This window comes from Myxine glutinosa, chromosome 1, assembly GCF_964187855.1.
Source record: "Myxine glutinosa chromosome 1, kmMyxGlut1.1, whole genome shotgun sequence".
NCBI classification, from domain to species: domain Eukaryota; kingdom Metazoa; phylum Chordata; class Myxini; order Myxiniformes; family Myxinidae; genus Myxine; species Myxine glutinosa.
In genome coordinates this window covers 62,861,867-62,878,883 of record NC_136261.1, presented here as the reverse complement: position 1 = coordinate 62,878,883, position 17,017 = coordinate 62,861,867, and the positions used below count along the sequence as shown (strand labels likewise).

At 44.6% G+C, this 17,017-nt stretch overlaps 1 protein-coding gene across 1 annotated transcript in view; it reads right to left on the bottom strand.

Moving 5' to 3' along the window:
* LOC144890731 (protein mono-ADP-ribosyltransferase PARP12-like) overlaps window positions 1-17,017 on the bottom strand; it is a 128,969-nt gene that overhangs the window by 77,086 nt on the left and 34,866 nt on the right. The window contains exon 5 of the mRNA XM_078772413.1: window positions 3,618-3,731. Coding sequence (XP_078628539.1) covers window positions 3,618-3,731 — 114 coding nt within the window. The remainder of the gene's footprint in view (window positions 1-3,617; window positions 3,732-17,017) is intronic.

Genomic DNA, 17,017 nt, shown 5'->3' with positions numbered 1-17,017 from the left:
CTTCTGTCCTGGAAGTCCTTGGTGTCCTTGTGTTTTATACTTCTCCAACTCCCCCACCCCCCCCCCCCTTCCCACGCCTCCTCCCCCCAAGCCCTCTCCCTCCCACACATCTCCCTGCTCTCAAATGTTATGTTTGTGTGCTTCCCCTTCTCTCCACATCTTGTCTTCCGCTCCCTCTTTTTATGTATTTTGTTTGTCTGGTTGATTTGTTTGTGAAATAAATGTCAGCTCTTTCACGAGCCTCGATTCAGTATACAAAAAAGAAAAAAGCAAAAAAAAAAGAGGCCTTTACTGAAAAAAGACGCATCGAAAAGCTCATATGGAGTTTGCAAAAAAGCATCTTAATAAAGCTGCAGGCATGTGGAGAAGAGCTTTGTGGTCAGACAAGACAAAAATTGTATTTTTTTTTGGCTACATAGTCGAGGCTCATAGAAGAGCTCGTACAGTCAACGGAACAGGATGTAACACACAAAAAAAAATGCAAAACACGCATGCCTGTGGTGGACAAAATGGATACAGATGGAAACTCTGAGGGGAAACTGGAAAATTGGAAGGAGGGACATAGGTGGGGTTGTGGAAGTCCGTTGAGGCCTTCTCTATGATTGGGTATTAATAATGTCCTCTGTTCGAGGCTCTGTTCAAAGCTTTGTCACAGCATGAGGTCATAAAGGCTCTGTTTCGTCAAAACACCTAGATACATCTTTCAAGGATAGAAAAGATCATGGTTTAGAATTGAGGACGATCTGAGATGGTGGTGAAGAGCTGTATTGAAGCTGGTTGGGATTCCAAAACTGGATGGGATTCCAAACTTCTGGCTAAAGCAATGCACGAACACATCACTCAACAAGGAGCCTTAGAGGCAGAACAGAAATGATGTAAGATAGAATTCCATGGAATGATGGCCCATTTGTTATTAAACAAGAACATGCTCGAAAATTGCAAACTTCGACAAACCAACTTATCCATAGCCTGGATAAATTACAAAAGAAACCTTTGATTGTGTCCCACATTCATGGATTATAAAATGCATGCAAGTACACAAAGTTAACCCCCAAATAGTCACACTGACAGAGAAAGCAATGATGCTCTGGAATACAACACTGACACTACCTCACTTGGAAGGAAAGATTGAAATCCCAGTAGTGAAGACATGATGTGGTATCTTACAAGGTGACAGCCTTCCCCCCTCCTGTTTTGTCTGGCTCTGGACCTACTGAGTAACCTCATCAATGAACTAGGACACGGATGCAATCAAATGCGCAACAGCAAAATGACCAAAGAACCAAGAAGGTTGACACTTTTATTGTACATGGATCATCTAAAACTCTTCACGCCGAATGATGACAAATTGGCAGATACAATGAAACTAGTAAAGCCCTACTCGTAGGACATTCAAATGGAATTTGGTCTTGACAAATAAAACAAAAATAACAATATTTCAATCGATCAATGTACAACAATACAGGAACTAGAAAACGAAGCATCCTACAAATTCCTCAGAAGAGAAGAAGGTCCCCAGGTACAACACAAAAAATGCGTAGAATAATCATCAAAGAGTACCTATGCAGAATAAGACTAATTCTGAAGTCATCCCTCTCTCCAAAGATAAAAATGAAAGCTGTAAACCAACATTCAGTACCGGTATTCCAGTGTAGCTGTGCAATTATAAACAGGCCACTATCAGAGATCAACAACCTAGACACCAAAACAAGGAAACTTCTGACTATTCATAAGCTATTCCACAAAAACTAATGCATTCCAAGGTTTTACTTGCCGAGACGAGGGGGAGGATGTCTGATGGAGCTTAGCCAAGTGCACAGAACAGCATGTGTAGGACATGCAAAGTATGTGAAAAGCTCACACTATCGAATGAGATTTGTGCACGTACAAGAAAACGACCAATCAGAAAAGGTATCCTTAATCCATTTAGCTACAAACTTACAAAAACAGGTGGAAGTGCAGGATGCTACATAGGAAAACGAAACAGAAACAAATACAGCCCTGATGATTGCAAAGAAGAATATATAGCACCGCAAAGCAGGCGTAACCCCTCAGCCCATGCATAGTGAAAGGAAGCATTGATTCTAATTTGTTATTTGAAGCGAAGTTGTATACCGAGTAGGATTTTGCAGTAAATAAATTTTCGCCCATGAACCCATGAACCCATTTCGCGCCCATGAACCTTCCTCTACTCAACCCCAACACACACTGAAAAAATGGATTTAATCGGACAACCCGTTCTGCTCGAAATTGATGGAAACCAATTTCAAGATGGCTGCCGTGGCGGCCATATAAAAAATCGCAGCGCGCCCATTTTCGAAAGGCACCTTCCTCTACTCAACCCCAGCACAAACTGCAAACATGGATTTAATCGGACAAGCCGTTCTGCTCGAAATTGACAGAAACCAATTTCAAGATGGCTACCGTGGCGGCCATATTGGAAATCGCATCGCGCCCATTTTCGAAAGGAACCTTCCTCTACGCAACCCCAACACACACTGCAAAAATGGATTTAATCGGATAAGCCGTTCTGCTCGAAATTGACGGAAACCAAAAGTTGACGGGCGCCTGGATGGCTGCCGTGGTGGCCAGATTGAAAATCGCAGCGCGCCCATTTTCGAAAGGAACCTTCCTCTACTCAACCCCAACACACAGTGCAAAAATGGATTTAATCGGACAAGCCGTTCTCCTTGAAATTGACGGAAACCAAAAGTTGACGGACGCCTGGACGACGCCCGTGACGACAATACCCCTTAGCCCAATTTGAGCTGAGGGGTGAAAAGGAAAACTACAAAAATAAATATCAGCAGATATCCTTTGAAAAATGGGAGAATGACAAAAGAGCAGGAAGATTTAAAAAAAAAAGAGCTTGACAGAGCATGGATCGATAAGGAAGGGCTCATTGAAATGGCTAAGAAGTGGTCAAATTAACTGGTAGATCGAGTCATCATAAATTCCCAAGACCAAAGGCACTACACTAATGGCTTTAAGAAAATGGCGGGATTTAGCCAATCGGACAAATGAAGATTTTGTGGGGTAGAAACAGAAAGTTTATGGCCAGATGCCCTTCCTGCTGCCAACCCTGTTAGTCGCGTCTTGCGACACAGGGAATTACCAGTGAACTGGTACTCAATTTGCCGACCTCAGAAGGATGACAGGCTGTGTCAACCTCTCGGGCGTTAATTCAGCGATCGACTGGGATTTGAACCCAGGATTCTAGGATCCCAACCCGGCACCCTAAACGCTAAGCCAACACCAGGCTTGGTTTAAATACTTATGCAACTGAGAATCATCAGATTTTGCCTGTTAATCCAATTTGTTCACATTTTATGTGAATTTTTTTAAAGTTTATCATTTGGAGTAGTTTGTGAAGACTATTTATTACTTTGATTTGAAAGCATCATGAAATAAGCTCAGGTGGAATCAAAATGTGAAAACTTTGGAGGGGGATGAATAATTTTGCCTGCCACTGCACCCATGTGGTTAACTACGCAGGCAGGGGGACAGGGTCAAGGGAGGGGGAGTGGATGGTTTGCAAGATTTTTGTGATTATTCATGAGACACTGAATAAGTTGCAAAGCTAATGATAATGAGACACTGAATAAATCACCAGTTACCTTTAGTTGCTCCAGCAGCATCGTCCACTTCGGCAATGCTAGCGCGTGGGTGCGGTGATTTAAATCTGCGGTTTCTTTCTTCCCGTGCCTCTGTTCTACAAACATGTTCTCCTGCTATTGGGTAAAGTCACAGAGAAGCATGTTACCATTTTGTTGAGCACTTTTTCAGTACACCTTAACCAAAACCTAACCAGATTGTTCTTGTCACTCACCCATCTCATCCACCAGGTTCTGTCTGAATCCGTCCAAAATGTCTTGAGTTATCATGTTATATACAGTGCCTTCAGAAGAGAGAGAGGAGAGAGAGAGCGGAGAGCGGAGAGCGGAGAGCGGAGAGCGGAGAGCGGAGAGCGGAGAGAGAGAGAGAGAGAGAGAGAGAGAGAGAGAGAGAGAGAGAAAGAGAGAGAGAGAGAGAGAGAGAGACTTGACTTTTATGTCCTTTTATTACAAAAGTATAAAATGAAGATTTTTTACAGTCAAAACAAAATAAACAAAACAGTTACATGCAATTTTACCATTCGGGAAGTCAAAACCAACAAACTGTTAAGCTACCAAAAAAAACACAGAAGGATATTTAATAAGGACTAGAGAGAAAGCACCAAATGACCCTCAGATATTTCACAAAAATCCTTTACACACCACATTCTTTCAAAAAGTTCAAGTTGGCTGGAAAGCGAATAACAGTAAAAATCAAGTTTTATCCGGCTCTCGCAAAAAGCTCTGAGCATTGCTACAGTATCTGTACTGTACAAGTCATTGTTTATCTTTGATTTTCTGGTTTTGTAAATTGCCAATTTTGCTTGGGAGATAAAGAAGTTTGCAAGAATTGTTGCTTGGATGTTTAAGGGGCCACTTGGCCCTAAAATAAACATTGGAAAATTGAAATCAATGGAAAGACGTGCAAATAGCACTTTCAAGAAAACAAAGAGAGGAGTTAAACGACTGCATTGAATATACGCATGGGCCAAGGTTTCTCTCTGTCCACAAAAGGGACACTGATCACTTGTCGCTTGTGAAAAGCGGTGAATGAGAGAGTTTGTGGGTATTATCCAATGTGCGATTCTCCATTGGAGATCACCAGCACGTTTTGGCACAGGATTTTTATAATACCATCCCCAGTTTGGGGAGAAAGGAGGAGTGTGTGGCAGGACTGCAGACCACTTACAAGGTGCTGGGGAAGACAAGGAGGGGAAAAGAGCTTTTAAACATTGGAAATATAAGGTTTTGCGGTTACCACTGGAAGAGGAAAAGGAACGGCCAAAATTTATTGGCTCCAAGTTTTCAGAGGCCGACAAAAGAAGGTTGGGGAAAGGAGAGAGGCTCGGCTCAGAGGGAGGTACAGGACGAACCAACCAAGGTTGGGAGGTACCGTAGGCATGAAGCACCACCCTTAGACATCTGTCTAGTTGGCGAGATGATCTGACGCCAGTCGCCAAGGCAATAGCAGCAACACTTAGCCACTTGTCATTTGCATCGTCTCTAAGGTGGCACACTTTGGTTATTGATGCAGCCACAAACTTTTGAATGAAGGCCCTGCTGCTTCCAAAACCTTCAAAAAGTGAGTTGCAAAACAGTGGCTCGTTGAAGAACATGGATCTCTCGTACGTAGTACGATCCCGATGGCTTTTGAGAGCTTGCCATGCATTTAACAAACTTCGGTAGAAAGAGGGGAGTGAAGAGAGATCAAACATTGTCAAGTCCATTAGAAAAAGCTCCTTAGCATGACCGAAATTCTCAAACCGACCCAAAATGCAGCATGCAAGTTGCCTCCAAAGCACAACAGGCTCATGCAAAATGGACCATATCGTACGTAGACGAAAAGCCATGATTCGGCATTTTACATTGACAAGTCCTTGACCACCCTCAGGTATCGGCAAATTTAATCTTTCCGGTCGTAGCCAATGCATTCCAGACCAGAAGAAATGAGTGACGCTCTTCTGTATTCCGTCGATTAACCCAGCAGGTGGTTGCAGAGCCAAGACCTTGTGCCACAGAATGGAGGTAACCAGGTTGTTTATGACCAATACTCTGCCGCGGTAAGACAATTGGCGGAGTAGGCCTTTCCATTTTATTAAAAGCAGTTCAATGCGTTCAGGCAAACCTTCCCAGTTATGCCTGATGAAATCTCCAGGACCTAGAAAAACTCCCAAAAACTTGATCCCATCTCTTCTCCAAGCAATATTTGTGGGGAGAAGCGGGGGTGAAGGGGGGGTGGGGAGAATGGGGGGTGGGAAAGGGATTCGAGCCACAGTGCCTCAGTCTTTTTCCAATTGATTTTTGCTGATGAGGCTCTGTTAAAAAGTGCTAAAGCATGCATCATCTTAGCAATATCATCAGAGTTTTTGATACACACACATATATCATCAGCGTAGGCAATAGTCTTTATAGTGTGGTTTAAACCTCTCACAGTGAAACCAGTCAAAGACTTTCGAAGCGTGTTTAAGAGGGGTTCAAGGGAAAGGGTGTACAAAGCACCTGACAGTGGGCAGCCCTGCCTAACACCTCTTTTAATACAAAAGGGGGGCACAAGCTCATTATTTATGTTTAGCAGGGCAGATACGTTTGAATAACACATATGTATACATGATAAAATAAAGGGTCCAAAACCAAATCGATTTAAGACTTCGGACAAGTATTCATGCGAGACGTAATCAAAAGCCTTCTCCTGATCTAGGAAAACAAGGCCAACACTTTCATGATGAATATCACAAACATCAATCAAATCACGAATAACAGAAATACTGTCATGGATATTACGACCAGGAACACAATAAGTTTGGTCCATGTCTACAATGTTCTTTAGGAAGGGTGAAAAACGTAAGGCAATAGCTTTGGAAAAGATCTTGTAATCAGTACATAGTAGTGATATTGGCCTCCACTGGGAGATGAGTAAAGGGTCGCCTTTCTTTGGAAGCAAGGTAAGTACTGCTCTTCTGCAGCTCAGCGGGAGTTCCTTCTTTTCGAGGCTTTCCTGGAAGACTGATAGCAGTTCAGGGCCAATTAGGTCCCAGAAAGATTCGAAAAATTCTGACGGTAGACCGTCGATGCCAGGTGATTTCCCTTTGCCAAGGCTCTTTAATGCGATGGAGAGTTCCTCAAGTGTGAGTGGTTTCTCCAGGCTCTGCCTTTGCTCTGGGGTTAAGGTGGAAACACCGTCAAATAAGTGAGAGACACCATTTAGGTCAACTTCTTTTGTTTTATAAAGGTTGGAGAAAAAGAGTCTAGCTTCCCTCTTGATTCCTTCAGGGTGAGTGATGACAGAATTGTCAGGGCGTTTTAGAGCAGTAATTTGGGGGTGAGGAGCCTTCGATTCAAAATCAAAGAAATATCGGGTTGGCGTGTCCAAAAGGTTGAGCTGCTGAAACCGTAATCTTTTTAATGCCCCTTGGGTTTGGTTCTCAATTATTGTATTAAGGAAAGCTTTCTTTTCTTTCAGTCTCAGTTCTTGTTGGGGAGAAGAGTGAGTTTTTAAATTTGTTTGAATTTGTAGAATTTCCTTTTCTAAAGTAGCCTTTGTTCTACGTTCCTCTTGTGTTCTTAGGAAACAAAATTGTTGACAAAATCCTCTACATTGGGCCTTTATGTTGTCCCACCACAAACGCTGATCTGTAAACTGGTGTTTTTGATTTAATAGAACAGACCATACGTCTTTGAAAGCAGCCCTAAAGGAGGGGTTTTCTAAGATGGTGACATTAAGCTTCCAGAAAGAATGGCGATTCAAGGACAGATGTGAATGGTAATTCACAGTAATTAAATGGTGATCTGAAAAACCAGAAGGCAAAATTCCAGTGGTAGGGGAGAGATTAAAAAATGGTGAATTTATATAGATCCGGTCGAGCCTAGCTAGGGATACTTGGTTGTTTGTGATCTTGCTCCAGGTAAATTGATGCGTCGTGGGATTTTGTTGCCGCCAAAGATCCTGAAGCTTAAAATCCCTTATTATCTCTGCTAATAATTTAGCTGGTCCGGGATGGGGCTCCGCACCGTTCCTATCTAGGTTTGGTTGTAGAGTGCAGTTAAAGTCACCTGCCATTACAATACACCTGTGCAGGTCTATTTGCCTCATATAAGGCCCTAATCTAGCGTAGAAGCGTTGCCGCTCAGTGCTATTTGAAGGGGCATAAACGTTCAACAAAGTAAAATTTGTGTTATTAATAACAAATTCTAGGGAGGCTAGATGCCCCGGGATTATGTTTTTAAAGGAAAGTTTTGATGGATGGAAATGGGGATTCAAAAGAAAAGCCACTCCCGCAGTTCGGGAATTAGCATCACTAAAAAAATTGGTCGTTTTCATCATCCGGTTCCATTCTGCATGGGATGCTGGCGTAGTATGGGTTTCCTGCAAGAAAAGTACGTCTAAAGTTTTCTGTAGTGCAAGGTTCACCACTTGGAGTTTGCGCAGCTGACTCGCGCCACCATTTATATTTAAGCTTCCAAATCTCATTTGTTTTGTTCATCTTTTGCTCTCACAATGTACTTTTTCAGCCTGCTACATTGGGCTTCTGTGAAATGGTGGTCGCTAGGCCGGCGGATGATGTTCCTTGCCGTGTCGATAAACCCGTGCAGGTCAGAGAAGTGATCTTTAATGTCTACGTGTCTCTTTCTAAAAGTGTGGTTGAGGAATTTCAATATTTGGGCTGGTAAGACGTTGGATTCGCTTGTTGTAGGGAACTCCTCAATTTCGTAAGATTCCTCATCTGACATGTCGGAACCACTGTCTGGGAAACTTTCAATTCCTGGTTCTTGGGGCTCTGAGGTAACTTGTGCTGTGCAGGTGTCATCCTGCTCCATATTAATAGGAGCAGGGGGGGGGTAGTGGAATTGAAGGAGCTTCGGGTAGTGGGAGGGGTGCGGGGGAAACCGTCGCCGGTTTGACAGTTTGAGGTTCTCCATCAGTTTTACCAATGTGCTCAGGCATGTTATGTAAGACCGCCAGCACAGGTACTGCTGGGGTTAGAATATTTTCATTGTGCTCAGAAATTGGAGCCGCTGGAAGTACGATCAGGTTTTCTGCTATCACGTTTCCTCCTATTTTTACGATCGGGTCTTGATGCACTTCGGCATCATTCACAGAAGGACACGGAACAGCTTTAATTTTCCCTTGAGGAGGGATGTAATTCCCCTCCGTTGCATTGTGGGGGAAAGTCTCAGGTAAGGGCTGGGGATCTACATTCTCATGCATGAGCAGTTCGTACCGGTTGCTGGTAGTAGTTTGGTCGGACAGAGGCATTCCCGCAATGTTTGACTGAAAAACTACCACCTTTTCGTTACGAGGTGTAACTGAATCCTGGGGTGTTTTTCTCTTCCTTAATGAGGAAACAAGTGTAAACCCATCCCAGATGTTCATGTTCGTTTTATCAGCGGTCGTTAAATTTGGTGCGATGTCATCCGAGACAGTAGTTGGGGGAGTTTGACCGTCAGTGTTGGGAGGTAGTGGGGGGTCTGAGACAGTAGTTGGGGTAGTTTGTCCGTCAGTGTTGGGAGGTAGTGGGGGGTCTGGGACAGTAGTTGGGGTAGTTTGTCCGTCAGTGTTGAGAGGTAGAGGGGGCACAGTATTGTCTAGAGAGCCTGTCTGCTCGATCACAGAGGGTGCAGTTCGGGGACAGAAACGTTTTAAATGTCCGAACTTTCCACAAGTGAAGCATTTTAATGTCTCGGTTGACGCATATACTTGGTAGTCGTGATCTTTTATACGGAATTTAATTACCACGTTTAATACTTTGTCCACGTTGGATGTGGGAAGTACAATGTATGCCTGGCGTCGGAAAGACATGACGTGCTTCGCCTGTTCACTCCGACAGCCCAGCGGCAGCATTTTGATCTGGGACACGACTGTACCATAGCGCGATAGTTCCGCTAACAGCGACTCATTTTTTACAAACGGGGGGACGTTGGATAGGAGTATTTTGACAGCTGGGGTATCGAGTGGGGAAACTAAGACGAAATGTCCATTGTCTGTGGACAGACCAGCCGCGACAACCTCATGCACGAGGCTTTCCTCGGCTAAAAAAACAACGATACGTTTATTCATCCGTGACGCTGCACGGATCTTTTCCATTCCAATGATATTCCCAATAGCAATAACAATGTGTTCCACACTAACCTCATCGGGAGGAACGCACACCACGCCATGCTTCCGTGTGAGAGCTTCGAAAGCCGCATACGGGGAACGTGTCGACATTTTACTAATTCAAATTACCCGGGCTAAGCCGAGTTGGGGTCGGGGGAAAAGGAAGGGGTCGGGGGAAAAAGGGGAATGGTCGGGTATAGTTTTCTGTAAAGCAAGGGGGAAAAAAACCGCAAGGAAAACGCCACTCGGCATGTACCAGCACGAGAAAACGAACGCGGTAAAACACACCTCTTAATGAGGAAAGGGGCGAAAACCCATCGCAACTCCTTAGAGTGTCGATAGGAATACGACTCACCCGTCGACCTCACCGAAAGGTGTGGGCTCTCTCTCTCTCTGTATCTCAGAGGAAAAAAGTAGAAAAAGCTAGAAGAGAAAGAAAAAGAATCGAGACAGCAACACATGCAAGGGATGTACTAGGGGGGAAAGGGGAGGTGTGGGGGGGGGAAGGGAGGGGTGTGGGGGGGGGGGAGCGGGCAGAGGGAGGGTAGGACGGGTAGGATAGAACGGGTAGGATGAGGAGTTGCAGCAGCGGGTTGTTGAACTGGGGTGGTGGGGGCAGACAGAGAGTAGGCAAACGTGAGGATAAGAAGAAAAGTGGAAGAAACAGAAATTAAGAAAGACAACGAGCAAGGGGGGGGGGGGGTAGAAAGATCAAAGGTTGGAGCAGCTCACACCTCACCACACATGCACGGCTGCCATCTTGCCACGCCCAACAGCTAACAGCCAGCAGGGGGCGAGAGAGAGAGAGAGAGAGAGAGAGAGAGAGAGAGAGAGAGAGAGAGAGATAGATACCCCAAAATGTCAAAGTTGAATTTCTTTTTTGAACTTTTTCGATATAATTGAAAAAATAAAGCAAATACCCCTGGGTGCTCACCTGGTAGATTAAAGCAGTATACTACACCGACTAAAGGTATTTTAACCAGTATCATGGTATTTTAAACCAATTTCCCCCCTCCCCAATAAACCTCCTCAGACCCCGATTTTTCTAACGCCGGGAACAAATTATGGTCCATCATGGGTGATGAATGTTGTCATCAAGTTTCATCGAAATTGCATATGTAGTTTCTGAGAAGAAAGCAAATACCTATTTTGGGTGGTCAAACCTGGTGCCACTTCGACCCCAATTAGACCCCGATTGTTTTAATGCTGCAAACAAACTTGAGTTGTATCATACCAAATATCATTCGTGCCAAGTTTGGTCACAATCCCATTAGCAGTTTTGGAGAAGAAATTGCAAGTGTTCTGACTGACGGACGGATGACGCACCATCGCATATGCTCCCCGGAACTACGTTCCAGGTGAGCTAATGAAAAGATGAAATGTCTTGAGGCAATATGTATTCAACCCCTTTGCTGTGACACTTCAAATTGAGCTCGGGTGCATCCAAATTCCTTTGATCATCCTTGAAATATCTCCACAACTTGATTGGAGTCTACCTGTGGCAAATTCAATTGATTGGACATGATTTAGAAAGAAACACGCCTTTCTATATAAGGTCACACAATTGACAGTGCATGTCAGAACAGAAACTCTGCCATTAAGTCCAAAGAACTGTCTGTAGAACTCCAATATAGAATTGTGAGGACGCCTAGATCTGGGGAAAGGTAGAAAACAATTTCTAGAAAGTTGAAAGTTTCCAAGAGCAGAGTGAGCTTCATCATTAGGAAATGGAAAGAATATGGAACGACTCAGACTCTTCCAAGAGCTGGCTGCCCGACCAAACTGGGCAAGAAGGACCTTGGTCAGAGAGGTGACCAAGAACTCAATGACCACTCTGACAGAACTACATAGTTCCTTGGCTGAGATGTGAGAACCTGCTGGAAGGACAACAGTTTCTGCAACACATCACAAATCTCGGATTTATGGGAAAGTGGCCAGACGGAAGCCATTCTTGAGGAAAATGCACATGACAGCACGCCTGGAGTTTTGAAAAAAGGCACATTAAAGACTCTGACAGTATGAGGTAAAAGATTCTGAGGTCTGATGAGTGAAGCATGTGTTACGTGCCCCTTCCCAGACCCCAGTCACGGTGTACCTCCGAGCCCCGAGAGGAGTCACGGCAGAAAGATGTGTTATTCTGTATGTCAAAGATCAATGGTGAAACCACACCAATTGTTACCAACAAACAAGTATTGTATTAAGATCACACAAGAATAACAGTACAACAACAATAGTAATCAATTGTACAACCAATATATATTTCCTATGATGGTACCATCAGGTTCGTACAATATAACTCACTGTGCTCCAAGTGAGCGAAAATAACATTCCCCAATGTCTCTATTCCGGCATCAAGCCAAAGTCGATCCACTCCAGTGATCGTCAGAAAGATGTCCAATCGAGACCAGAATCCCGTTCGGATGACAGTCACAGTCCCGCTGCCAAAGCTGCACAAAGGTGCCCTCAAGGCGACTGGGAAATCACACCCTCAGGTATGGACGTTCCACGGCTCCAAATCGGCGAACCACAGATTTCCCACTCAAAAGCCACGTTGCACACAAAACACCAGATTAACGTCTGAATGCGGTGAAAATGGTTGAAGCGATGTGAAAAACCTTGAGCGATGCGCAAATCCTGCGCGAGGTAAAAATGGCCGACGGCCCGTTCTCCTGGCGTTAACGGCACTCCGATGATTCTCGTCGGAATCAACCGCAAAACCTGTCACGCAGGTTTATCTGTCACAGCGGTGACAACTCTGTCGCAGGAATCCCTTTCGCAGGAAACCCAAAGTTCACTCGTGACCCTCGTTCGCCAATCGTTCGCTCCAAACCTCGAAGTAGATCGGCTTCTTGTCCGACTCACTTGCTCCGCCTTCTCTTCCTCCTCCTCCTCATCTTCCTCTTCGTCGTCGTCCGATTCCGGTTTCATTTAAAACATTAACTTTTTTGCCTTTTGAAAATAGAAATATCAATTCCCTTTAAATGACAACAATAATACATGGAATCAGAAATGTTTACAGTGGATGAAAACCACCACAATGGAAGTGATGAATCCGTAACACTTTCCCACCCCCCCCCCCCCCCCCTCAAGAAAGAAAGTTTGAACATAGTGAAAACTTTCTTTGCAGGCAAAAACTCTTTTAACAAACAAAAGTAAAACTCACACCCAAATTATCAATTCACGTGAGCAACCATAATTAATATTCCCGAAAATAAAGCAACAAAACTTCCAAACAACCTACAGGAATTTCCAAAGTTAGTTCACTCTGGATAAAGCATCAGCAACGACATTGTCCCTGCCCTTTACATGCTCAATTTCCAAGTTGAACTCCTGCAAAGCCAAACTCCATCTCATCAACCTCTGACTTTTATTTTTCATTTTTCGAGTGAAGGTTAAGGGGTTGTGATCAAAAATCCAAAGTAAAGCAAATCTATAGCACTTTTTGAAGGAGGCCGAGCTGAGAGCCAGGTTTCATGGTGGTTGGGTGGTGAGGCCTGGAAGTATTCACTGTATGGGCGCATTTAGGAACGAGGAGTTCACGGGTTAATCCATGTAGGAATCTTGGCTCGGCTGCTCCTGAGCACTCAGTGCTTCCAACTCTTCTCTTGATCATAAAAATTATAATCACAGTTGTAGAGTCGGGTGCTGTAGTCACGTGAGTAGCGATCCCCATCTCGGCTACCACCGTAATAGTCATCCCGTCGAGAGTTGCCAAAACTGCGCTGCTGCTGCTTCTGGGAGCCTCCGTAGTAATCATGACTGCGGCCGCCACCAAAACTACTACACCTACGCCGGGAGCCATAGCCACACCTGAAACTACCTCCACGTTTTCCTCCTTTGTAGCCCCCTCGACGCCCATGGCCTGCCTTCTCTACTGTTATGGTCCGGCCATCCAAATCCTTGCCATTCAAATCCTGTTCTGCATCTTTGGTGTCCTTTATGTTTTCAAAAGTGACAAAGCCAAACCCTCTCGACTTTTGCGTCTCCCTGTCTTTTATCAGCAGCACTTCCAAGAGTGGTCCATATTTGCCAAAGATAGAGTCCAGAACATCTTCACTTGTGTCTAAGTTCAGTCCACCTACAAAGAGCTTGCCAACATTGCCTCCATCCATGACTTGTGTGTGCTGATACTTAGTTTCAGGGTACTCGACAAGAAGTGCCTGTGCAAAGCGTGACATCAGCACCTTCTCCTTCTCTTCAGAGCGCTTCCTACCCATAGCACGAGTCGCTGCACAAGATGGAAAGATACCAGGAATCTCCTGCTCTAACTGTGCAATGTTATTTTCCATACTAGGCTTTTCAACAAACATCGGATTACTAGAAACTCGACCACCGGCCAAATCATTCTCGACAACAAAAGAGATTCCCTCTACATGAAGAGTGGCTGGAAAACCTACGGTGACCGGTCCTGACACCAAATCAGAATTCAAATGGATGACATGATGCGGAGCTTTAACATAGCCACCAACCCCCTGTAAAAGAACACTAACACCAGTTGCCGTCTTCTCTGACAATGGCAAAATGCCCTCAAGCATCAAAGATTGATGTGCTCCTGTGTCCCTCAATACCCTAACAGGTCTCTGGTTCGTTAAGTCTCCATCCAGTGACACAAACCCCTCTGAAATAAAAGGTTTGTAACCCTCTTGAACAAGGTCGTTCTGTGATGCCATAACTTTGGCATGGGAACCTTCACAAGGCACTGTCCTCCAAGGACGATTTCTCGCATTTGCCAATGCATTCGGAGTTGCACTAGTTTGACTCCGCTCCCGATTTTTCCTTTTCAGGGCGTAACATTGGGACATCAAATGCCCAGGTTTCTTGCAAAAAGCGCAAGTAGACCCGGAGGAAAAACTTGTGGTCTGCCTGGTCTGCCCCCCGGAAGATAAGTCTGTGTTGGAACTATAGTCTTCTGATCCCTAAAAGCCGCGGTATCAGATTTGTCCCCATAGTCATCTCTTGGCCGCCTCTATGAATATTTGTTCTCCGCCCCTGAATTACCATAACTCCCCTGGCTAACTCTAGGCGGGAAGTTACCTTTGTTGAACCCCATCCTGTGTGTCAAGGCATAGTCATCTGCCACAGTTGCTGCCTCATACAACTCTGGTACTTTCTTTTCATCCAGATGTACTTTAATGTCCGCGTGGACACACTGTTTGAATTCCTCCACCAAGATCAATTGTCGCAACAGGTTGAAGTCTTTCCCAATCTCCTTCGAGTCACACCACCGATCAAACAAGGTTTCCTTCATTCTGGCAAACTCCACATGGGTCTCACTCTCCCTCTTCCTGGCATACCTGAATTTTTGCCGGTAAGCTTCAGGGACCAATACATAGGCTTTGAGAATGGTTTTCTTCACTATCTCATAATCTGCACATTGGTCAATCGGTAAAGCCGAAAATATATCTTGAGCTTTACCCACCAGAACACTTTGCACTAACATAGTCCAGGACCCCACAGGCCATTTTAGCATTTGAGCCACTTTCTCAAAGTGTAAAGAAAACTTGGCTACCTCCTTTTCATTGAAGGGTGGAACCAGCCTCACATACCGACCAACATCCCAAGTGTTCTGACTAGTTGTCGAACTAGCCGGCATGGATAATACTTCTCTCCATTCTCCCATTAATTCCAGCTCCTTGAGTTTAAGTTCCTTCTGATACTCCATGTCACGTTCCTTTAACTCCCTTTCGGCTCTCCTTTCCTCTGCTCTTTCCTGTGCTCTTCTTTCTTCTTCAGTTCTCCTTTCCTCTGCTCTTCTCTCCTCGAGTTATTTTTCAGCTCTCCTTTCCTCTGCTTTTAAGATTTCCTGGGTCTGCAGTTGCATCTCCATTTTCCGGAGCTCCACATTTTCTTTTTCCTCGGGTAACCAATCCAAGGCTACCTCTTTCCATGTTCCTTGTCCCACCAGAGATTCTGCCACCAATGCCTGCATCTCTGCTTTCTTCATATTAACTCGGACTTCCAAGTTAAAATATTTGGCCAATATCAAGAGTTCCGATCTTTTTAACGCTTGGAACTGTGCCTCATTAGGGGACGCCGCAAACTTTTCTGCATCAAACACCATGGTGACTATCAGTTAACACCTGTTAACCTTCACACTTAAAATTTCAAATATTTTATTTTTTTGAAAAATTTGAGAATGTTAGAAAAATTCCAAATTTGGGAATTTTGGGGATGTTAGGGAATTCTATCCCGGACGAATGTTAGGGAATCTAATCAGCAAAGACGAGCCCCCAATTTCCGTTATGTGCTCCTCCCCAGACCCCGGTCACGGTGTACCTCCGAGCCCCGAGAGGAGTCACGGCAGAAAGATGTGTTATTCTGTATGTCAAAGATCAATGGTGAAACCACACCAATTGTTACCAACAAACAAGTATTGTATTAAGATCACACAAGAATAACAGTACAACAACAATAGTAATCAATTGTACAACCAATATATATTTCCTATGATGGTACCATCAGGTTCGTACAATATAACTCACTGTGCTCCAAGTGAGCGAAAAGAAGAACATTCCCCAATGTCTCTATTCCGGCATCAAGCCAAAGTCGATCTGCTCCAGTGATCGTCAGAACGATGTCCAATCGAGACCAGAATCCCGTTCGGATGACAGTCACAGTCCCACTGCCAAAGCTGCGCAAAGGTGCCCTCAAGGCGACTGGGAAATCACACCCTCGGGTATGGACGTTCCACGGCTCCAAATCGGCGAACCGCAGATTTCCCACTCAAAAGCCACGTTGCACACACACACCAGATTATCGTCTGAATGCGGTGAAAATGGTTGAAGCAAAGTGAAAAACCTTGAGCGATGCGCAAATCTTGCGCGAGGTAAAAATGGCCGACGGCCCGTTCTCGTGGCGTAACGGCACTGCGATGATTCTCGTCGGAATCAACTGCAAAACCTGTCACGCAGGTTTATCTGTCACAGCGATGACAACTCTGTCGCAGGAATCCCTTTCCAGGAAACCCAAAGTTCACTCGTGACCCTCGTTCACCAATCGTTCGCTCCAAACCTCGAAGCAGCTCGGCTTCTTGTCCGACTCACTCGCTCCGCCTTCTCTTCCTCCTCCTCCTCCTCTTCTTCTTCTTCCTATTAGTCGTCGTCCGGTTCCGGTTTCATTTAAAACATTAACTTTTTTACCTTTTGAAAATAGTAATTTCTATTTCCCTTAAACAACAACGATAAATAATAGTACATGGAATCAAAAATGTTTACAGTGGATGAAAACCACAACAACGGAAATGACGAATCCGTAACACATGGCAGTGGCAGCATCATGCTATGGCGATGCTTTCCAACAGCAGGGACTGGGAGACTTGTAAGGATAGCAG